We start from the raw sequence: 24,266 nt of genomic DNA, 5'->3' as shown, positions 1-24,266 counted from the left end.
GTGTACATATGAAATTGTTCCATTACGAGAAAGAAGTACAAAACAGCCGGGGCTGACGTTGGAGAGATTTGTTAGCTAACAAAAGACAGGAACAGTATTCACCAGCCAGATACTCTTCAAGATGAAACACTTTAAATGAGGAAAAGCATTTTATTTCATATTAATAAAAGAAAACTTAAGAATTTTTATGCATCAGCAAACAGGACTTAGAATGTAAACCATTCACAGTCATAGTGGAAAACTAACACACTTCTCTGAAATCAGTAGATCAAATAATCAAAAATTAAGTAAGGACTTTGAGGATTTAAGTAACAGGTAACAAGCTTGATTTCTGTTCTGACTTGTTTATACATACACTCACACACAATTAAAATCTATGTCATACGTTAGCCAGAGAAGGCAATGGCACCCCACTCCAGTACTCTTGCCTGGAAAATCCCATGGACGGAGGAGCCTGGTAGGCTGCAGTTCATGGGGTTGATAAGAGTCGGACATGACTGAGCAACTTCATTTTCACTTTTCACTTTCATGCATTGGAGAAGGAAATGGCAGCCCACTCCAGTGTTCTTGCCTGGAGAATCCCAGGGACGGGGGAGCCTGGTGGGCTGCCATCTATGGGGTCGCACAGAGTTGGACAGGACTGAAACGACTTAGCAGCAGCAGCAGCTTTAAGTTAGCAATGTGCCCACGACTGTCTTCATGTAGGAAGGTGTTGAACTGCCCTGTTTTTAAGCACACTAATAAGGAGGCCTTTAATTTATGAATCTATTTTATCTACAGATAATTGGCCTTCTGTCAGTTTTATTTTGCTATAAACATACTTGCTTTGAATATTTTATACACAGATATAAGCAATTTGTATTACAGAAAATCTGTTCCTATCTTTCTATTTTGACTTGACATTTGAAAACAGCCGTTGAAGTTACTATAAATTTTTGGTACAAGGCTATAGAGGATGCTTAAACTAACACACAAGTACTGGTTTGAAAGAAAACCTCAACTTTTGGGCCCCATTTCCAAATCTATTCCTGCCTGTTCTGATAAGAGGATAGGGAATGGCTGTATATTGACCCTTACTTCATATTTTCCCTTCATGGCCAGATTGAAGATTTTGTCCTTTAGAAGACCCTTGAATTTGTGTTTTTAAAAAATTGGTTGTTAGTTTGCTATTCATAGCATTGAAGCATGTACTCTACTGAAAAGTCCTCTTAATTTCAAAAAGCGTGTACCCCCAAAACTTCATTTTCATGAGCAGATTCAATGAATTTTGAAATTCTAGGTTAAAAAAAATTCTCTGTATTATAATTTTGGAGATCTTTTCTGGATTCCTCCCCCTCTTTTTTCCAAACATCTAAGCTCATTCAGTAAATACAAGTAAGTAAATCTAGAGAGAATCTAAACTTTAAACATTATTGTGTAATACTTACTCTTTACTATCACTATTTTTAATGCTTGATCTTTTTTTTTTTTTAGTTTAGTATTTTGAGATTCAAACTTGCAAAGACTGTTTATTTCAGTGGCATTCACACTTTACATCTGTTTAACTGAATGACTGTTTGAGTTATGATGAGAGCTGTGACTGTGTGCTGTCGTGCCCTTTCTTGGCAGGCCGCATCTACAAGTGCTTGTTTACTGGCTCTGTGAGCTCCCTCCTGACACTGCCGCTGGACATGCTGTCCACGTGAGTATTGAACCTCATGGCGGTGGAAGGCCGGCGCAGTGGGAACGGTGCTCATCTTTTCTTCCACATGCTTGGATTTGTTGTGATTTGAAAAGTCCTTCTATTCCTCTTACCTATTCTAACAACTACAGGGGAAGCAATTGATATATGTGAATGATGTTTTAAAACGTACCATCTTAAAGGAGTATTTGGTAATAGTGGGAAAGCTAGTTAAGTAAGCTGTCACATAGTGCTAGAAAATGTGTTGTTCCACGTAGATGCTGAAAGTTCCCCTTTAAACGTGTTTTTAACAACACAGATGTTTGAAGCCAGATATCTTTTTAAAATGTTTTTTTGATTGTTAGGTTATGGACTCTAAAAACTTGTTGACTGTAGCTTTATTGTATTTTAATTTGGCATGAAGCATTATAATTGCAGTTTCTTGGGAAAGACATGTGACTTATATTTTTATTATTGATGTTAGAATCAGAAATGCTGTGAATGATTAACTGTATCAAGATCATTAGAATATTAAGCTTGCAAAAGATTGGACCTCTGTTTGCTAAATCTTCTTTTGTACCCAACTGACCTTAGGTTTCTGATCCCTAAATAAAGGCAAAGAACAATACAAGACTGTTTTTTAGAATAGAGGCATTCAGATTATATTATGAAAACAAGCCAAATGACAATAGAAGAGTGCAGGAGAGCATGTTTCATTTCTGATAAACAAGAAATCATGTCTCTGCATCATTATTTTGAATTATGGTTGAAAATACGTAGAAACATTAGATGTGTCAGCAACTTGGTTTTCCTACTGGTGGTTTTAGCTGCTGGTTTTACCTTTTTGGATAAAACAGGCAAGTTATTTACTTCTGTGTCTTTGACAGTATAGGAAACAGAAAAAAGGTTTTGAATTTTATTCACATTAGAACAGCTTCTGAAGTAATGTTCATAAGTAGATAGGAATCTTGGAAATAGGGCACTAATGGCTGTGGCCATGATAAAAAGGAGAAGCAGTGATTTGACACACTTGAGAATTTAGAAATAGTGTAATAATATTACCCTTTGTATGAAAATACTAACCTGTGAAGTGATTCAGTGGAAATAAATACGACAGCATTCTTATATCTGGACATCAGATTTTTATTTCAGCCATCCAGAACACAATTTTAGTATGGAGGCAAGGAAAATCAATCTTAAATGGCTGAAGTGTCATTCATTATGTCTCTGTGTTTATGACATAACTCACCTCTGGCTTTCCTTTAGAAATTGTATACTAAAAAAAAGCTCATGTTAGAAATATCAAGGGAGGTCAGAAAAAAGTTACAAGTGATGGAAGTTACATTTTAACATCTATGAAATAATAAAATAACTGTTTCAAACAGGGTGGTCTTGTTCCATTTATTTTGAGGCTGAGTTGTATTTATCATTGTATCTTTTGAGAGAACAGTGTAGCAGCCAGTCAGTATCCTGATTGTTTAGAAAAGATGACTTGAGGTCCCTTGTGTGCTGTTCAGTAAAGTGGGGTATATTCCTTCTTTTATGGTTTCTGTTTTGAGTGGCAAAATATGTTAATATTTGCCAAAGCTTAAATTGGGAGGCTTTGGCTTTGTGAAAAACCAGGTGCCTATGGAAACCACCATGTCAGAGAAGTTTTAGTGTTTTGGTCTCAGGGCAGTATTCTACTTGCCTACCGCCTTTACTATTTGTTGGTGGGACCCTTAAACATCTGATTGTTTGGCTGGTGTGATCATTTAGGTAGTGCACTGAGGTTGTAACAGAAGGAACCCTGGCACCAGAATAAAGTTGCAACTTTTTGGTGACCTTGGGCAAATCATTGGACAGTCTGAACCCTTGTTTTTTCATCAGACAAAATTCATATTAAGTTTTTACGTGTATTTGTGAATTTAATCTTTGAACAGCCCACTCTTCAAAGTGAACTGAACCCCACTCCCTGAGGCACGTTCAGAGATTAAATTCACAAATATATGTGAAAACCATGTGTGAATTTTGAGCACTGTGTTACTCAGTAGCACAGTTACCACCAAAACGCAGAGCTGCTGCTTGCTTTACGTTAGCAGGCTTCCCTTTTCACCCCAGCCTGGTGGGTTAGGGCCACGCCTGAATGGCCTTCATGGGCTTCCTCACTGCCACCGGAAGAATACTGGAGTCTTGGTGGGGATTGTTGAAAGAAATTGTAAGCATGGGTAGATTTTATAATCTCATGCTGCCTTTTAGAATGTGAAGAATTGAACCAGTTTTTCTGAAAGCACTTATAGTTAAATCACTTATTTTTTCTGAGTAATGTTTCATTTTCTCTATATTTTCTGAAAGTTTACTTAAAATTTCTTAGTACCTTAGCAGGCGCTACGTATTCCATAGCCCAGGTCTTCAACATCTCAAGGCACAGTCTGTCAGTTAACTATTACTACAAAACATGCTGTCTCCAAAACTTGGTGCCTTAAAACAACAAGCGTTTTAATTCACTCGTAATTCCAGGGGTTAACAGTTTGGATTGGGCTCAGCTGATCAGTTTACCTGTTGGACTTGCCTCAGTTATGCCTGTGTGTCATTGAGGTGGGATGGTCTAAGATGAGGTACTTTGGTTCTTCCATATGACCTCTCTTCCAGAAGGCTAGTGGGGCTTCTTTACATGGTGATCTCAGGGCAGCCTTCTAAAAGGGTGAAGATGGGATCTTGAAAGCTCTCTTCTAGGCTTTGGAACTCAGGAATTCTCATTTATGGTCCAGATGGTTCCCAAACCAGCCCAGAGTTAAGGTGTGAGGGAAAAGCAGAGGATTCTACCAGGAGTCTGTCATTGTTTAAAGTCTGTGGTGACCGGTTGCTGTTCTTACTACTGGTGACAAGGCAGGAGTCAAGAGGGGTCCCCACCTATCAAAATTTTAATGGTCTGGAGGGTTCCTTATCAGAGGGGTGATTATCATTCCTCTTTCTATTAAGATATATTCCAGATAGTATCTGAGGACCACATTATTTCAGTTTGGAGCTTAAAGGCTGAGGTCTCCCAAATTGACCCTTCCTTAAGTCTCCATGAAGGGAAAAATGTCATTTTATTATGGTAGTGAATTTTCCAAAGGCTCCCAAAATTCTTGAGTTACCTTTGAATTATTTTAAAATCAGACATAGACCAGGGAAGGATCTGCTCCTTCAGAGAGGAAAAGAACAAAGAAGTGTTCAGCAGTGTAATACTCTGTGTATTGTCCTGTGGATTGTGCATGATCTGTCAGAATTTGTTGAGGAGCTAACATACTTTTAGTGTATTTGCAGTTAGCATCAAAATTCAGTCTGCCTTCTGAATGAGGCGTTCGTAAAGCTTCCCACAGGCTTCTTGCTTCATGTGTTGTGACCTGTGCGTCTCTCAACCTTCCTGTAGTGTCTTTGGACTTTACTAGAGGCTCTTCTTTTTGATTTGCTGATTCTGTTCATTCTCATGGGTTTAAGTATGAGCCAACCAAGTTGGTTAAACTTGTGTGTAAAATAAGGATAAGAAAATTCTTAGTAAGTGTTGGGCAGAGTCATTTATCTTTAGTAAATTCATGCATTTAATACTTGACCTTTGTCAAGTATTTGGCTACTCTTATTTTTTGCTTGCTGCCTTCCTTTTTCTCAGTCATCCTCAAAGAGGCTTGGATAGCTGGTTTATGTAGTTCTGATGTTATTCTTTGCCTTCTATAATATAAACACATACAATACAAATACATAAATACATATATTTGACCCTCTTATAGATAAAGTGCCACCATCCTCAGAAATAACTCTTTTTGAGAGATTGATTTTCACCAAAAAGTTACCACTTTTCTGGCTGTTCTTTCTAGATTTTTGTATAAAGTGAATGTTACCTTGGTTTCTTAACTTGAAGTGTTCTTTGGAGTAATTCTATATACCTCTTTTTTTTTAAACAGGGACAACTTGTTGGCAGATTGTTTGCAGGGTTGTTTTGTGGTGACGTGCACACTGTGCGCGTTCATCAGCCTGGTGTGGCTGCGAGAGCAGATCGTCCATGGGGGAGCCCCGATCTGGCTGGAGCACGCCGCTCCGCCCTTCAATGCTGCTGGGCATCACCAAAATGAGGTAAACCCCCTCCGTCCCCGAATTCCTTTGATCTGGGTGGGACTACGAATTATTGTCCCCCTCCAGGATCCAAACCCTTGACTCCCGTGTCCCTCATTGCGAAGCAGGACAATGACAAGGTTTGGGAGAAGTTTAAGGGAGAAGTGAAAAATCAGAAGCACGTGGCTGTGACTTTGCCTGTTAGTTTCCTGGTGAGACGGGGGCAGTATTAGGTTGTGTACCGAGTGTGCCTTCATTCCCTTCGCCTGGGCTAACAGCTGCCTGGAACTTAATATCCAAATCTCCTTCATGTCCTTTTGACGTGCTCCTTAACATTAAGGAGGCCCCTTGCCCTCTTTGTTCATTAGTGTCTTCATGTGTAAAACAACTCAACCTTTGTCTTGGTAGAAACATTACCAAAAGTAGAAAAAAAGGAATACTGTTGATAACAGTCTTGTACAGTTTTACTTTTTCTTAATGAGAGATGGCATGCAAGATGAAGAGCGTTTGCTTGAGGCATTACGAAGAGAATGGTATGATAAATGATTTTTAGTATCTTGTTTACTGAGAAACTACAGGGCTAAAGATGTAGAAGAAAAAAAGAACTGACACATACAAAAACAATTTGCACCTTGTAAAATTTTTATTATGAAAAAATTGACTATAAAATTAACTATAAATAATAAACGACAGTTTTTCATTTAAGTACCTTCGCTTTTTCTAGTGTTAGGATTGATTTCATCAAATTCCGCCATACCCTTTTCTCTACGGATTTAAGGGTACAGCTTCTTTGAAAACTACACATATGAAAAAATGGGACTATAAAGCAAACATGCTTTTCTTAATCTAGTGTTAGTACTTCATCATTGTATCTCATATTCTCTTAGAGTCTTTGTTACCTTTATAGGAGTTCAGTGTTTTATTAATTAACTGCAACTGGGTCTTTGCACTTGGTGGGTTGCAGAATTCAGGAAGAGGCAGAGAAATGAGTGTGTGGGAACTGATGACGTTCCTGTGGACAGACTTAACCTGCAGTGCAGACATGAGAAATCTTTCCTCAGGTGTTAACTGATGACTGAGAATTAAGTTATATATCAGTATGTGTGTAAACAAGTAGAGTGCATAAATACATTTTCATCCCTAAAGTGATCAGTAAAAACAAGAGATTGCCTTATAAAGAAGTATTATGAAATGATGTATTCAAAATAGCCAGATTTGTTCATGTATTTTCTGTAATGCTTTGTGAAATGTTAATCTCTAAATTATACTGAATGAACGTGTATACTGTTAAGTGAGTTGTGTTCTAATATTACCAAGTTGGTACAAATTCAGATACATTTAGGAGAGATGCCCTTGAGAGCTGATTTTTTGGAATTTTGGTAGAGTTTTTGTCTGTTTGCTAGTTTTGTTTTTTTAGAAAGGAGAATACAATTTGGAAATACAGCAAAACTGAGACAAGTTAGCCAAATTTCTAGTCTGTTCTGTCATTTTAGGCTCCAGCTGGAGGAAATGGTGCTGAAAATGTTGCCCCCGAGCAGCCTGCTAACCCCCCAGCGGAGAACGCGGTGGTGGGGGAAAACCCTGATGCCCAGGATGAGCAAGCGGAGGAGGAGGAGGAGGAGAACGAGGAGGAAGACGACGCGGGCGGGGAGGATGCCGCTGATGCCAACAACGGGGCTCAGGGTAATGGCTGCGGCTTGTCCCCACCCTTCCTCCACGATCATGAGTCCATTCCCAGCTCCCCGGGGAGGGCTGCAGTCTTCAAAACTTCATGGGTTTGAAGTTCTGTTTGTAACCTGATTTTACTTTATTTTAGCAGACTTGTATTTATGGGCATTCATAAGCATGACATTCGTGTTAGCTATGAAGCAGGGCATGTTTTGTGTTTTAAAATTCCTCACACAGGACTTTTTATAGGATGGATAGGAAGAAGTTATTTGTAAGTTGGAGTAGATACTATATTTTTTAAAAAGGAATTTACTACCATTTTATTTTATTCCTTTGCCATCTTTATTGAGTCAGTGCAACTTCTCTTATTAAAGAAGAATTCTTGAAGTGTATTCTGCAGGCCAGACATCACCCAGAGACACTCATTTCTTATTTTCTGGCAGTATGTAAAAACTCTAGAATGTAAAAGAATGTCTGAGACCAGCCCACCAGTCAGCTGCCAGTAGGTCACCATGTTCTTTTCTCTCTCTGGCCCCAGAGGTATCCTGTCAAGTGCTGCACTGTCTCTGGGTCCACTTACCATTGCTGAGTGTTTCCTCTGCACAGGCATGCAGACACTAGGTCCTTGCCTTCCTGGAATTTCTGGTCTAGTTAGGAAGTAGAAATATCCAAGTGAGCGAGTCTGTTATTACACAGTGTGATAAGTGTGCAGCTTGCTCTGGGGGTGCTCCTGAGGAGACACCTGTTTGAAATAATTCCCTGGGTAGCTCAGAGTAAGTGATAACCTGAGCCGTGGCTTGAAGGATGAGAGGAAGCCAGGTGTATGGTGGGAGCAAGGGGCCTTTGAAGGGAGAGGTGGGTGTATGTTCAGAGGCTCTGAGAGTACAGCTGCAGTGCCCCAGTGACAGCCCTGGTTTCCCTCTGTTTCATGCAGTGGGTCCTGCCTGGACCTTCTTCCCTTCCTGTTCCACACAGTGTTTATACTGATCTCTTGCCCTTAAAATCTGTCAGTGATTTCCCCATTACACTAAAGAACAAAATAAAATCCAGGCTTCACTTTCCTGTTGTATCAGTATGATCCGATCCCTGTCTGTCTTTCGTAAACATCCTCTACCACCCTCTTCCTCACCCAGAGAGTTCTAGTCGCCTGGGTTCTTCACTTTTCTCAAATCCATCAGGTTCATTCTTGATGCAGAGCTGCTGAATTCCTCTTATTTCACATAATCCTATTTATGTCCTTTTTAGCACTTATGTCACAGTCTGGAATCATCTAATTTATTTTGTACATTGTGTTTGTTTATGTTTTTAAAAAATTGCCTAACTAGCAAATACTCAGTATGGAAAAATTTTAATTTTGGTTTAGCCTATTTGAACTGTTGTGTTTAACAACAGTTATAAAACTGTTAAACACAACTTAAAATGTCTTATTATTTATTAAACTCACATTCCAGAAGTAATATTTAAATTATATTTCCAGATGACATGAACTGGAATGCATTAGAATGGGACCGAGCTGCAGAAGAGCTTACGTGGGAACGAGTAAGACTTCTATCTATTAAGTGTCCTAGTGTTTTAATTCTAATGTATGTCTTAAAGTTGGCCGTATTTAGATGGATACACTGATTTTGCACTTATATTAGATGAAAATAATTACCAGAACTTCAGTTTCTAGAGGAAATTAAGTGATACATTGTTTGTGATGAAAATATTACAAATACTATGGTAAAGATCTGTTAATGCCTTTTCTATCTTTTGGTACAAACCTTGTTTCACTTATGAAATTTATAACTTGAAATTGTGCACTTTTGAAAATGAAGTAACAATTTAAATATAAGTATTATTTTGATATTTCAGTTAACAAAACAGTATAGTGTATCATGAAATCTTGACTGGCTCCATATCTAATGTAAGAATAAAAATCCAAGATGGAATTTTTTTTAACTTTATATAATTTGGATTAAAAGGATATACAAAATATAAAACTCCTACGATAAGTTTTTCAGTCTCTGAAAATGATAGGCTCTTTTGGAAAGTAGTGGGTAAATATTATGTTTAAAGATATTAAAAGGAAAATGAGCTTTTTTCATAAATAAAATTTATTTTCATAAATAGATAAAAATCCTGTTGAATCTTGATATAATGCTTATTATTTATTTTAGATGCTAGGACTTGATGGATCACTAGTTTTTCTAGTAAGTAAAGCTAATCTTTTTTAATAATAGAATTGTAACTTTATTTGTCTTAGTGATTCAGTGATCTCAAATTTACAGTATATGGTTGCTTTTTATACTAAGGTCAAAATGCCATTTGATTTTTGATTACTTGGTATATTGAAGAAAGTCTTTTTTGTGTATTGAAAATATTGGCAAAGCATAAACATAATGCTATTTAAAAAGGAAATTATTAAAAATATTTGAATTTTAGAAAAGAAAATGAAATACAAAGTTGATGGTAATTCAGAAAACTTGGCCTTCTTTTAAAGTCCCAGCTTGCTGTGTTTTAATGCCTGAACTGGTAAAAACAGCAGCTTTGAGATGTTCACAGAGAGAGCCCTGTTTGCTGAGCCTCACATGTGTTTACCTTAACGATAAAGAGTACCAGTCTAAGGTAAAGAGCAGTTCTTCAAAGAACTTGTTCTTTAAGGTGAAATGATGTTTTTTCCAGGTTCTGTGATATAAAGTCACACAACTTGCCCTTTGGGATTTTTAAATAGCTTTGGTTATCAAGATGATTTTGGCTGTAGGTAGCCAAACTCCAACTGACTAAAACTGTTAACATGAGAGGAAGTCCAGAGGAAGGATGGACTTCAGGTGTGCTTGATCCAGGGGCCCAGCAATGTCATGGACCCAAATAATTTCCCTCTGCCGTTCACAGTATTGGCCCTCCTCAAACTGCCTTTGGATGGAGCCAGAATAGGAATTGAGGCTCATAGCTTGAGGATTTGAGGAACTCTATCTGATGATAATTCTCAGATTAGTAAGAAGGTTATATTAGTGAGCTCCTATTCAAGGTTAGATCACAGTCAGTATCGGTTCAGTCGCTCAGTCGTGTCAGTCTCTTTGCGACCCCATGAACTGCAGCACACCAGGACTCCCTGTCCATCACCAACTCCAGGAGCCTACTCAAACTAATGTCCATTGAGTCGGTGATGCCATCCAACCATCTCATCCTCTGTTGTCCCGTTCTCCTCCTGCCCTCAATCTTTCCCAGCATCAGGGTCTTTTCAAATGAGTCAGCTCTTTGCATCAGGTGGCCAAAGTATTGGAATTTCAGCTTCAACATCAGTCCTTCCAATGAACACCTAGGACCGATCTCCTTTAGGATGGACTGGTTGGATCGCCTTGCAGTCCAAGGGACTCTCAAGAGTCTTCTCCAACACCACAGTTCAAAAGCATCAATTCTTAGGCGCTCAGCTTTCTTCACAGTCCAACTCTCACATCCATGCATGACTACTGTAAAAACCATAGCCTTGACTAGATGGACCTTTGTTGGCAAAGTAATGTCTCTGCTTTTTAATATGCTGTCTAGGTTGATCATAACTTTCCTTCCAAGGAGTAAGCATCTTTTAATTTCATGGCTGCAGTCACCATCTGCAGTGATTTTGGAGCCCCCCAAAATAAAGTCAGCCACTGTTTCCATTATTTCCCCATCTGTTTGCCATGAAGTGATGGGACCAGATGCCATGATCTTAGTTTTTTGAATGTTGAGCTTTAAGCCAACTTTTTCACTCTCCACTTTCACTTTCATCAAGAGGCTCTTTTAGTTCTTCTTTGCTTTCTGCCATAAGGGTGGTGTCATCTGCATATCTGAGGTTATTGATATTTGTCACGGCAGTCTTGATTCCAGCTTGCTCTTCATCCAGCCCAGTGTTTCTCATGACATACTCTGCATATAAGTTAAATAAGTAGGGTGACAATATACAGCCTTGACGTACTCCTTTTCCTATTTGGAACCAGTCTCTTGTTCCATGTCCAGTTCTAACTGTTGCTTCCTGACCTGTATACAGGTTTCTCAAGAGGCAGGTCAGGTGGTCTGGTATTCCCATCTCTTTCAGAATTTTCCACAGTTTATTGTGATCCACACAGTCAAAGGCTTTGGCATAGTCAATAAAGCAGAAATAGATGTTTTTCTGGACCTCTCTTGCTTTTTCCATAATCCAGCGGATGTTGGCAATTTGATCTCTGGTTCCTCTGCCTTTTCTAAAACCAGCTTGAACATCCGGAAGTTCACGGTTCACATATTGCTGAAGCCTGGCTTGGAGAATTTTCAGCATTACTTTACTAGCATGTGAGATGAGTGCAATTGTGCGGTAGTTTGAGCATTCTTTGGCATTGCCTTTCTTTGGGATTGGAATGAAAACTGACCTTTTCCAGTCCTGTGGCCACTGCTGAGTTGTCCAAATTTCCTGACACGTTGAGTGCAGCACTTTCACAGCATCATCTTTTAGGATTTGAAATAGCTCAACTGTGATTCCATTACCTCTGCTAGCTTTGTTCGTAGTGATGCTTCCTAAAGCCCACTTGACTTCACATTCCAGGATGTCTGGCTCTAGGTGAGTGATCATACCATCATGATTAACTGGGTCGTGAAGGTCTCTTTTGTACAGTTCTTCTATGTGTTCTTGCTACCTCTTCTTAGTATCTTCTGCTTCTGTCAGAGCTATACCACTTCTGTCCTTTATTGAGCCCATCTTTGCATGAAATATTCCCTTGGTATCTCTGATTTTCTTGAAGAGATCTCTAGTCTTTCCCATTATATTGTTTTCCTCTATTTCTTTGCACTGATCACTGAGGAAGGCTTTCTTGTCTCTCCTTGCTGTTTCTTTGGAACTCTGCATTCAGATGCTTATATCTTTCCTTTTCTCCTTTGCTTTTTGCTTCTCTTCTTTTCACAGCTATTTGTAAGGCCTCCCCAGACAGCCATTTTGCTTTTTTGCATTTCTTTTCCATGGGGATGGTCTTGATCCCTGTCTCCTGTACAGTGTCATGAACATCTCTCCATAGTTCACCAGGCACTCTATCTATCAGATCTAGTCCCTTAAATCTATTTTTTACTTCCACTGTATAATCATAAGGGATTATGATTCTATACAGTCAGTATAGAAGCTTGCTATTGTTTAGTTGCTCAGTCGTGTTTGACTCTTTTGTGACCCAATGTGCTGTAGCCCGCAAGGCTCCTCTGTCCATGGGATTTTCCAGGCAAGAATGCTATAGTGGGTTGCCATTTCCTTTTCCAGGAAATCTTTCTGACTCACAAATCGAACCCGTGTCTCCTGCATTGGCAGGTGGAGTCTTTTTCACTGAGCCACCTTTTGTCCTTTATTGCGTTCAGTTTCTCATAGATGAGAGACCTTAAAGAAGGCATGAAAACACACTGGACACTGAAAGAAGTGCTGTGCAGTTAACATTAATATGTTCAGAAATAACGTGGTTTTCAAATTTTTCTTTATTTGGATATTTTAGTGTTGTGATACAAGTGAAATCTGGTGTTTATGAGAATCTATACAGTTCATGGTATATTATTAATTTCTGAAGAGGAAGTGTTTATGGATTAATTTGATTTTTTTAATATGTGACATTAAGAACTTCGAGTTCTTTAGGTTTAGTTTGAGGAGCTATCTGGGGATTTCCAGGTGGTGCTAGGGGTAAAGAACCCACCTGATAATGCATGATATGTAAGAGTTGCATGTTCGAGCCCCATGTCGGGAAGATCCCCTGGAGGAGTGCATGGCAAGCCACTCCAGTTTTCTTGCCTGGAAAATCCATGGACAGAGGAGCCTGGCGGGCTACAGTTCATAGGGTCGCAAAGAGTTGGGCAGAACTGGGCAACTTAGCACACACACATGAGCTATCTAATGAAAAATGAAAAGTTACATATAATTTCTGAACGAAATCTCAAGTTTATAGTAAAAATTTCAATCTTCTTAACTAAGTAAGTGAATTAAATGTAAATCCAATAGGAGATGAATATGTTTTATTAATCTTTTTTTTCTTTAGGAACATGTCTTTTGGGTGGTGTCTTTAAACACACTGTTCATTCTCGTTTTTGGTAAGTGGTGTTTTGCTTTTATTTATGATTTTATGATAGGAGTTTAGTTTTCTCGGACCTTGTTATAGGTTTTGTTTTGTTTTAACCTTATATGAAATATAAGAATGGAATATTTGAATGGAATTTATATGGAATGTATGAAAGGAGTTTTAGATAGTCATCTGGCATAGGAAGGCCCTAGGTATACAGATATTTTCTTTCCTAAGCAGCACTGACTGCTGTTACTGCCAGCTCTACTTCTGTTGGGCATTTCTGTCTCTTTTTGTAGCAGCTGGTTTTAGACTGACTTGAGAATACACAGTGTCCCACTTTTGAAATTAATTTTGTGCTGATTATCTCTGTGTTCTTTCCTGTGGCAGAAGGTCTTGTTTTTAATCTATTAAAAAGTCCTGACCAAGACCTTACCAGAGACCTTGGCTTGGGAGCTGTCGCAGAGAGAGATATGGGTTTGAGGAAAGACAGTGAACTTAGCCCTGGTGTCACTCCCCTCAGAACCAGATTCCAGTAATGCCATGACTTCCAGACACTTCACAGCTGTGCCTGTGAGGTTTGTGTGACGGCACTGAGAGTTCCTCCAGTTGGGAGTCATGAGAGAAAGGAAGGCAGAATTCAGATGTAGCTCACAGGTTTTTCTGCTTTGGGGGAAGATAGTGAAACTGAGTCAAGTAACCAAGGTTCCTCCAGCAGTTCTTCAAGGTGGAGTCTGAAAGACTTGGGTCATTGGTTAGACCGTGTTTCGGGTCTCCCAGAGAGAGACTGCAGGCTGCAGACTGACTTTAGAATCCTCTTAGTGCCTCACCATCTGCCCCTTTCTGATTACTTATTGATGACGTCTGCTACCTTGCTCCTTTGTCTCTGTATTTCCTCTAAACTGGAAGTTAGATCTAAGACCCGATTTGATTCAGGGTCAATACTTGTAGGACAAAACCTTCACTAGTCATGCGTTGCCTGTTAATACAACATGTCAGGAGGTACCTGATGTTCGGTTCTCCACCTTTGTCTTTGGTTCAGGTCGTGGTATCTTGAAGGCATTATTGTTAGGTTTCATGTTTCCCTTTAACCACCAGAGAGTAATCTGTGGTAGGTGGTATTTTAGTATCATGCAAAATATCTAGCGTTCCATCAACTTTTTACCTAATAATTTTATTAGCCATTGATATTTGCCTGGATTAATTTATTTTTATTAGGCATTGCAAAATGGTAATTTTCAAATTTTAAAACATTCATTGGCTGGTTTTTCTATAAAGAAAAGCTTGTTCTTACCAGTTGGAACCATTTAGTTAATCTGAAGCAGCAGGTCAGATGTGCAGTTCTTTTCCTTTAATTATTAGCACAAACTGCTTTCCTTGCTGATAAAAAAGTTTTGTGTTATGTTGCTTTTTTTCCTCTTGTGGTTTTTGGCATTCCCTTCTTTGAATATTATGAACTCACGCGTTTGTATATATTCTGTGTTTTCTTTAGTTTTGGGGTTCTTTTTGACGCTCATAGCTTCTTATCTTTGGCCTGTGAGACCCTTTTCACAATGGTTCTTGTGTCCTTTCACCATGAGCTTATTAGAGCTTGATAACTTTTTGTTCTCTGGTTCTAGAGAATACCACAGGCAGTACATTTTTGGTTCTGGGATCTTTCATTTCTCTAAGAAGCCTTTGTTCCTTTTAGTGGGGTTGGTACTAGGAGTGTTCATTGTTTTGATTTTGAAGTTTTCATTGAGTTTTCCCCCCCTTTTAGCATTTTGCCCTTACCACATCGGTCACTTTTCCCTTGTTGGTTTGGGATTTGAAGAACACGTGAGTATGATACTTTTACAAACTTAATTTCAGTAATTAAACCCCAAATTTGATGTCTGTTGAGTAAGTAATAATATTGTAAAGAGTTACTTCATTCCTCTGTCTTACATGAAGGAGTAGTTATCCAGCACCACCTTGTTCACGTCTTGAGCCAAAAGCGGCTCATGACATAGAAATGCTGGGAGGTATGGAAGGTGTTCTCTGAACCTCATGAGGCACAGTTTTCCTCCCGGTGGGGCAGGCGGGAGACACGCCGTGGGGAAGCTTTCTTACAGACTGACCTTTCACCTGACCACTGGCTTGTGAGCTCTGTTCTCACCGTTTTCCTGAGTTGCCCCATAGTGAATTTAGAAAGGTAACGGGATATTAATCAGTTTTTAAAAATGTTGATATGTGTCAGAATGACAAGCTGTGTTATCTTCTAAATAGTTTGCTCTAATTTTGACATTTATGGTTATTTTTCAGAGGTAGATAAATATTGGGATGCACAACTACTATTTTCGGCAGGGGGGTCCCCAGAAAGAGTTAGTTCTTTAAGGACAGCTAGCATAGTTGGAACATTCTGGTCCATTTGTGTGTGTGAATCCTGAGAGATCACATTCTGAAGTTTCCGAAATGGCAAAGAGACATGTTCTGGTATTTAAATACACCTCTCCAGATTCTCACTAGATGAATGTGAGAACTTGAAAAGTCAGGTAAATACTTTGATACGTTTTAATAGCACTTGCTGTGTGAAACTCAGGAACCAAAAGGTGAGCAGTGTTTGTCAGGATCCAGGCTCTTGCTCTTTGTAAGCTGAGAATGAAACAGATTTAGAGAGCGAAGAAGACTGGAACCGTGGCGGTAGGAGAGAACGTGGCTTGGCTGCACGTGGCCGGTGATAGCCCAGGCCGTGTGCTGCTGCCCTCAGCACTCAGCCTGTAGCGGGTCCACTTCAGCGTGGACTAGAGTGCAGACTGTTACAGCTTCTTTCTTATTTTTGTAAAATTTAATTCACTGTACTCTGATTTTGTCTGCTTGAGCAAAGTGTTACTCTTTAATTTCTCCTCATCTTTTTGTAGTAAATCTCAGTCAGTGGAGGAATCCAGTTTGCTGAGTTGTCATCCAGAGGGGATTTTATGGACGTTTGCTAGTTATAGGGAATTATATAGTCAACTTGGATTGTTTAATAAACATTTTTTAACGGGTATAGGCCATGTAGTAAAATTAATATTTAATTTCTTTTCTTTTGTCTAGGTCCAAGCATCTCATTTTGAAGGCCTAATCACAACCATAGTTGGGTATATACTTTTAGCAATAACATTGATAATTTGTCATGTATCCTTTAATGAACCAGGTTGGTGTTCAGTAATGTTATTATTATTAACCCAAGAGTTGTTCTTATTAATGAAAACTATTTTTCTCCACTAGTCCTTTTTAGTAGAAGCTATGGGTATTTGTAGTGAGGATGAGAGCAGAAAAAATATGAGATAAATTAATTCTGTCTGTCAGACAGTACTGAGTGTTGCCTAGTTACCTGTTTCATTGTATCTTTATCATTTTTAAATTAAAAAGTTTTTTTTTTGGTTGGAGTATAGTTGATTTACATGTGTTGTACAGCAAAGTGATTCAGTTATACATATATATGCATTATTTTTGAAAATAATTCTTTTCCATTATGATTTGTCATAGGATATTAAATGTTTCTCTGTGCTATACAGTAGGACCTTGCTGTTTATCTGCGTCTTTTCTTAAATGTTCAGTTCTTCCTTGACGACATGCTGTAGGGGTTGGCAACTCTTGTTAAATTTCATAGGTCTCGTCGCTTGCTGGGAGTCTGCTATATTGTTGTGAAGGTAATTAATTCCTTTTTATAAATTAAGACTGGAAATGCTTTCTCCCCATTTAGGTGATATTGATGACCTTTATTTTTACTTAAGGTCTCTTTGTTAGTGGTGGTAGAAATTGGAGTTTTCCCTCTCATTTGTGGCTGGTGGCTGGATATCTGTTCCTTGGTGAGTTTATTTTTCATTATCTAATACAATCTAATAATTTAAAAGCATTTTAAAAAGTCTTTAGAATGGATTTCTTTTACTGGAAAGCCAATATTCGATGATAATTTATTTTTTTTTGAGAATGTATCATTGTAGATTCTCAATGTTGCTAATTTTTCCTGAGTACCTGATTTTTGTGAGGTTTTGTACACATTTTTGATGTTAGAGTGTTTTGACTGGAACCTTTCTAATAATTAGTGAAGAACTTTCTTAACTCTTCTCACTTTTATAAAGATGCCAAGATGTTATAAACGTAAAAAGAGTAAATCAAAGGAGTTCCCTGGTGGTCTGCTGGTTAGGACTCAGCTCTTTTATTGCTTGTGGTCCAGGTTCAGCCCCTGGTTGGGAAACTCCTCAGAGAAAGAAAAAAGGAAAAAAAAAAAAAGCAGTCTTATAAGAAGACTACCTTTATAGTAGTAAATTCAACCCTAACCATTTGTTTTAACTAAGATGCTCAGTTTTGATTAAAATCTTTAATGGCTGTCAGTGATAATCAGTTTCTTCTCAAAAAATGATTAAATATAGAAAAGCTGCCTTTTCTGAGGTAACATTTTCTCTCATACCATAGTATTAAAACCCACCATTAATTTAGATCTGTAACCAAGAAAAGAAGGTATTATGGTAACATAAATGTTTCTTTCACAATGGCAGTATTGGTAAAGTTCTTATTCACAAATTGGTCTATCAATATTGCCTCTTTTAAAATTTTCAAAATGTCATGCATGTCTTTGAAATAGCATCCAACCTTAATATTGTTTGTATTTCTGTGATACTATGAAATGCCTTTAAGGGAACAGTAATCCTAGAAACATCAGAACTTACATGTATGGTGATTCATTCACTTCCTAGAATGTGAAGATGTTAATTCAACAGAGGTAAGTGGTACAGATCTCTCTCACCTGTTCTGTCTTGATTTAGGAAATGTTTGACGCTACTCTGAAAGATCGGGAGCTGAGCTTTCAGTCGGCCCCAGGCACTACCATGTTCCTGCACTGGCTGGTGGGAATGGTGTATGTGTTCTACTTTGCCTCCTTCATTCTGTTACTGAGAGAGGTAAGCTCCACGGGAAGTGCCAACATTGTACATTCATGGAAAGGACTTCTGCTTTAACCACATGGCATGCCTTAAAGGCTATGATGATTTCCTAGCTAAGTCTTTTTCTCTTTTTCTTTATTCTGAGAGGGAATAGCTATAGACTAGTTTGGCTCAATTGCTTTAAACCGTTTTTTAGTAATTGGTCTCAAAAACTGGCAAGTTTTATTATTTCGATCAGTTTGAAATATGAGTAGAGTGAGGGGAAAAGTTAAATAAAAGCACATGTTTTACTTGGTATGTATTTTAACCGTCCTCAAATATGTGTTCTTGGACTTTTTATGTGATATGAGCCTGTTTTGGACTTCATTCAAGGACATGCTAGAAATTCCCAAAGGGTATGGTTTCACAGGATCAGATATGTACAAAACTCCTTAAGTATAGTGTTATAAAGGGCCTCCTTTATGATTCTGGTTCAGTCGCCAGATGGGAACTTTTACTAATCCTGTTTTCAGAATACGGTCCTTACTGATATGAAGACAGTAAAACAGTGTGAGTATTTGACTAGGATGCATCTCATGCTTAGTCATCTGGTGCAAAAGAAAGTGTGAGACTTGAGTAATTGTAATAAATGTACTTTCTGCTCTGAATTCTTTCCCCAAATAGTACTGTACACTTACTCTGTGCCAGCCTCTGTGCTGTATGCTGGGGGTAATCGTGAGAAACAAGGGCAGTGTCTACTCAGTGTTACATTCTGGGAAGGAATACAGCCATGGAGCAAGTCCGCTTACTCCATGAGAGCAGTGTGGAGAAGCAGGGCTGAAGGAGCAGGCTGGCGACTAGTCCAATGTGAATGGAATACTAACACACAAAGGTTTAAAGCTGTTCATGATTACTCTGCTCTTTTGAGAGATTTGAGGAGCTAGGGATGAGGTGGGGTCCAAAATATTTTCCTGAAACATAAGAGTATAAGTTCAGTAAATTCTGTTTGCAAATAAAGCCTGTATTCTTGTTTTGCAACTAGTGATTAAAACTAAGTGTATTTTTCAAATTGTAATTTTATGTGACCTCTAAACTACATTGTTCATTGATAAAATATTTTATACTGAATTTTTTCATTTTATCAATGTGGTAGTTTTTTGTTGATACAGAATCCTAGTATTTTGGAGTTAGATGGAAACTTAAAGGTCATGTGTAATAACTGCTTTTTTGGAAGATGGAAAAATAGAATTTGGGCAGATGAGAGACTTTACACAGGGTAGCTCAGTGAGTTTGGGCCACCCAGAACTTACCCTCAGGCTCATCCATTGCCCCATCACCTACAACCTCTAGAGTTGATGCTTTCTCCTGAGCCAGGGAAAAAGATGTAATAGGTGGTCATTTGAAGATACTGGGAAGCGAAGGGGTTTCTTAATTAAGGTAAGTCTTCTTGGAAAGTGTAAGACTGAAATCACATCTTTTGTTTAGGATAATTATAAATTATAACCAAATTCTTCCCAGATTATACAATATAGTTATAATTTTTCTAAAAATACTAATTTTTATAAAAATACTTATTGTTCATCTTGGAGGTCTAGATTTCTTGACAAATTATACTTAGTAAATTTTTTCCATTGAATGATTAAAAGCATCAGAGAACATCAGGCACAGGATAGTTTTAATTCTGATATAGGAACTTCTTTTCCAAGTAGAGTTACATGAATTTTCTAGGGCCAATTTTTTAAGATGCTAAAATAATTTTAAAAGCTTCTCTGTTAATGTTTTAGCTCATATGCAGAAGCAGAAGACATTGATGGATATTTATAGCATTTGAACTAAATTTTCAGGTACTTCGACCTGGTGTTTTATGGTTTCTAAGGAATTTGAATGATCCAGATTTTAATCCAGTACAAGAAATGATTCACTTGCCTATTTATAGGCATCTTCGAAGATTTATTTTGTCAGTGGTAAGTGTATTTTTTGTTTGTTTGTTTGGTTTTGAAGTAAAATGGGCTACTCTTGAGTTTTTTTGTTTTTTGGTCAGAAGGTCTGGTAGAGTGGATTGAGTAATTTAGGTTTATCCACGCCTGTGGAAGTTGGTTATCAAATATTTATTTTGTTGGTTACGTTGATAAAATATTAGTAAACAAAAATGCCTTTTAGTTCTTTAGAAGTATAATTAATTGCCAAATTATGGGTTTCAGAATTATATTTAATTTGCATTTAAGCAATAGAGACTTGTTAATAGCTTCTAAATTAAACTCTTGGGTGGTAAGGTATCCACCTGCCGATGCAGGAGATGCCAGAGATGTGGGTTCAATCCCTGGGTCAGGAAGATCCCCTGGAGGAGGGCATGACAATTCACTCCAGTATTCTTGACTGGAAAATTCCATAGACAGAGGAGCCTGGCTGGCTGTGTAGTCCATGGGTTGCAGAGAGTCGGACACAGCTAAGTGACTGAGCACAGCACATTAAACTCTTAATAGAACCATCTCAAAATTTCTTCCCTGAGTGGAAAAAGAAATTGCCTAGTTAAATCTTAAGTTTTTCCAAGATAAAATTCTAAAAGCAATATTGTGTGCCCTTTGGAAACTTTTGTGCCATTAGTATAGGTTCTCTCTTACTGTCACTGGTGGTTTATTATGAGACAGACAGTTCTGATCCTTCATTGTGAATTTCTAGCTCTCTTTTCATATACCGTGCCGTGGTTATCCTTTGTGGCTCCTGTCTGAGCCCTTGTGTCCTAGAGAGAGAGGAGCAGCTGTCCTAGGAACGCATCTTCACGCAGAGTGACCCAGGTGTAGTGTGTTGAGTGAGAACACTCAGTGCCCTGGGCATACGTCGACCTAAATGGAGTCTGCCATCCCTCACGGATGGTGACAGTGGTGCCCGGCCTGCCCTTTCTCTTGTTGCAGATTGTCTTCGGCTCCATCGTACTCCTGATGCTGTGGCTGCCTATACGGATAATCAAGAGTCTGCTGCCTCATTTTCTTCCATACAACGTCATGCTCTATAGGTAAGTTTTTGACATTTGGAAGCTTTACTAATTAAAAGTCTGTTAGGGATTTGATACTCAGAGTACATACATTTAATAAAACATTTCATTTCTCACAGGTGTTAACAGTCATCTGATAACTAAATTTTTCCATATGAACATTAGCAGTTATATTTTCCAAAGAAAGACTTTTTTCTGCAAATACAGTGTGCCTTTGTTTAGCATCGAAATGTTAACATTCCTAATGAGCGACACCTAGTAGTGTCATCTTTATATGAAAAGCATTACATCATAGGTAAGGTCAGATCAGATCAGATCAGTCGCTCAGTCGTGTCCGACTCTTTGCGATCCCATGAATCGCAGCACGCCAGGCCTCCCTGTCCATCACCAACTCCTGGAGTTCACCTAGAGTAATTACAGATGAAGATAGGATCTAGGGCTTATAAATGGAAAAATATTATTTTGATTTAAAGACTAAAGTAACCTGGAAACCTAGTCGCCTACATTCCCTTCTTCAATGATTTGTATCTTCTCTTCAATCACATAAATATGCCAGGCAAATTGAATTTCTTCCTCAGATTTACTTGTAATTGTCTTTAAATCTTGTCTGTTCTAATTCTTTATGATCTCTTATATAAATCAATATGATATACCACTTAGTATTTTAGGCCTTTTTCTTTTTCTCCATTTATAATCCATCTGTAACAAATCTGCCTCTTCCTCCATAATATGCATAGTAATATCTGGGTAGTTTAGAATGACATACAAGGCTTGGCATAATCTCACACTGCCTTTTGAGCATCTTGTCCAGTATCGTCTGACTGGAATTCTACTCCACAGCCCCACGCAGCCTCCATTGAGTCTGCCCAGAAAGGCCTAGCTGTTCCTGGTCTTTCCCTCTCTGTTTGTAGTGACCTTCTGCAAGCTTTTGCTGTTTCTCCTCAGAATCCAAATTGAGGTTTTATTCTCTTGAGTTTTTTTGCTATCTAGAGTAAGTTACCTCCCTGTCCTTGTATGTTTCAACGGTTGTAGGGAGAACCAGGAAGCACAGTTGGTTTTATATATTGTTGAAATAGTCCCATTTTGGTAGTCGATTATACCTAGAAATTTAATGGAGCTTTTGTAGCAGTGTTTAGTGCATTCTTACATTCAGCAAGATTGAAGGCCCATCATATACTAGGTGCTTCTCTGTGTACAAGGGATGTAACAGTGAACAAGTCAGAATCAAGAAAAATTTGTGTCCTTCTGGACTTATTTTTCAGTGGGGGAGACAGCCAATAAAATAGGTAAAATATATGATATGTCAGAGAGTCATAAGTGCTGTGGGAAAAAATGAACAAAGAAATGACTAGTGAGGCCCTGAGGTGACAGTTGAGGAGGCCCTGAGGAGGTGACGAGGGAGTGAGCCACATGAATCTCTGAAGGCAAAGGGCCCTTTGCAGCCGGGCAGGCATGTGCTGCGTCATTGAATTTGGGTTGAGGAGCAGCCGGAGGCCAGTTTGGCTGCAGTGAAAGAAGGAGAAAAGTAGTTGGCTGTGAGTCAGAGAGGTCGTGGGAAGCTGGGTCCTACAGAGCCCTGTAAGCCACGGTAAGCACTTCGGCTTCGAGTGATTTGAGGGGCGGGGGTTTTGGGGAGGTTGAGCAGAGAGAGGAGTGATCTGACATAGGTTTCCCAGGGATCAGTCTGGGTACTGTGATGAGAAGAGCCAGGGTTGGGATGGCCAGGGCAGAAGCAGGAAGCCAGCCAGGAGGGTAGTGGCACATCCTGGTGAGAGGTGAGGGTAGCTGAGATGGAGGAAGTGGCTGTGGAGTCAGGAGAGGTGGTTTGATTTAGGGTATGATTAGGGTACAGTCTGTAGAATTCTCTGGGTGTTTGAATGAAGGGTGAAGAACTTAGGCAGCGAAGGATCTAAGTTTCTGTCCTGAGCACCTGAAGGATGGAGTTGCTATTTACTAAGAAGAGGGAGATTGTGGAGGAGGAGTGGGAATTTGGTACTGAACACGATCAATTTAAGATGTCTTGGGTGTTCTGTGAAACATTGGGTTGGCTCTTTGGGTATGTAAGTTAAGGATTAGGGCAGATGTCTGATAGTACATAGAAGTTTACAGAAACTTGCTGTCTTAAGCCACAGGAGGTTGTGTGCATCCAAAGAGCACATGCAGATGAGAATAGAGAGATCGGGGGGCCTTTCATTGTGTCCAAGTCAGGGAAATGAGGAGGAACCAACACGCCTTGGCGAGGTGTCCATGGAGAAAATGTTCTGAGGAGCACAGAGTGGCCAGTGGTGAAATACACTACTAATATTGCACATGAGTTGAGGACCAGGACCCGCTCGTCATTCTAACAACATGACGGTCATGGCAGTCCTTATCAGGAACAGTTTTGGTGATGTTTGAGGGAGATGCCTTGTTGTCTTCAACTGAGAGTGGATGTGAGGTGATAAAGGCAGTAAGGTCATGTGACTCTTCAAGGAGTATTACAATCATTCCATTAAATGTTTAATATGGTACAGGGTGGGGGTGACAATGGAAAATTGAATCCACATTGTGAATTATGGCTTTTTGTAATTGTCTTAGTGATGCTCCAGTGAGTGAACTGTCCCTTGAGCTGCTTCTGCTTCAGGTTGTCTTACCAGCGTTACTCGAACAGGGACACACGCGGCAGTGGCTGAAGGGACTGGTGCGAGCCTGGACTGTCACTGCTGGATACTTGCTGTAAGTACGGCAGGTGCCTCTTGGGCATATCATTTGTTATCGTTTAATAACCGTTCTGATAAAGCATGCCCTACTCAGGAAGAGTTAGTTTTAATAAGAGACATTTTGATGATATCCGCAAGTGTATATAGTACTTATTAAAGCTTTTCTAATCATGGCTATCCTTTTATGAAGAATGTATACATGTTTTGGGAGGCTTCCAAGGTGGGTCAGTGTTAAAAATCACCTGCCATGCACACTTACTGGATTATAGTCAAGTGTAAACATAAGTTTTATAT

General features: G+C 38.9%; 1 protein-coding gene across 1 annotated transcript in view; it reads left to right on the top strand.

Annotated features, from left to right (window-relative positions):
* Positions 1-24,266, top strand: part of MARCHF6 (membrane associated ring-CH-type finger 6) — an 81,656-nt gene that overhangs the window by 33,431 nt on the left and 23,959 nt on the right. Inside the window, exons 5-18 of the mRNA XM_025270709.2 lie at positions 1,609-1,681; positions 5,584-5,752; positions 7,225-7,414; positions 8,877-8,938; positions 9,559-9,591; positions 13,396-13,447; positions 15,176-15,234; positions 16,471-16,551; positions 17,001-17,069; positions 17,154-17,228; positions 18,186-18,320; positions 20,126-20,245; positions 21,194-21,294; positions 23,851-23,988. Of these exons, the coding sequence (XP_025126494.1) occupies positions 1,609-1,681; positions 5,584-5,752; positions 7,225-7,414; positions 8,877-8,938; positions 9,559-9,591; positions 13,396-13,447; positions 15,176-15,234; positions 16,471-16,551; positions 17,001-17,069; positions 17,154-17,228; positions 18,186-18,320; positions 20,126-20,245; positions 21,194-21,294; positions 23,851-23,988 (1,357 nt within the window). The remainder of the gene's footprint in view (positions 1-1,608; positions 1,682-5,583; positions 5,753-7,224; positions 7,415-8,876; positions 8,939-9,558; positions 9,592-13,395; positions 13,448-15,175; positions 15,235-16,470; positions 16,552-17,000; positions 17,070-17,153; positions 17,229-18,185; positions 18,321-20,125; positions 20,246-21,193; positions 21,295-23,850; positions 23,989-24,266) is intronic.

This window comes from Bubalus bubalis, chromosome 19 (assembly GCF_019923935.1).
Source record: "Bubalus bubalis isolate 160015118507 breed Murrah chromosome 19, NDDB_SH_1, whole genome shotgun sequence".
NCBI classification, from domain to species: Eukaryota; Metazoa; Chordata; class Mammalia; order Artiodactyla; family Bovidae; genus Bubalus; species Bubalus bubalis.
This window is presented reverse-complemented; position numbering and strand designations above follow the sequence as displayed.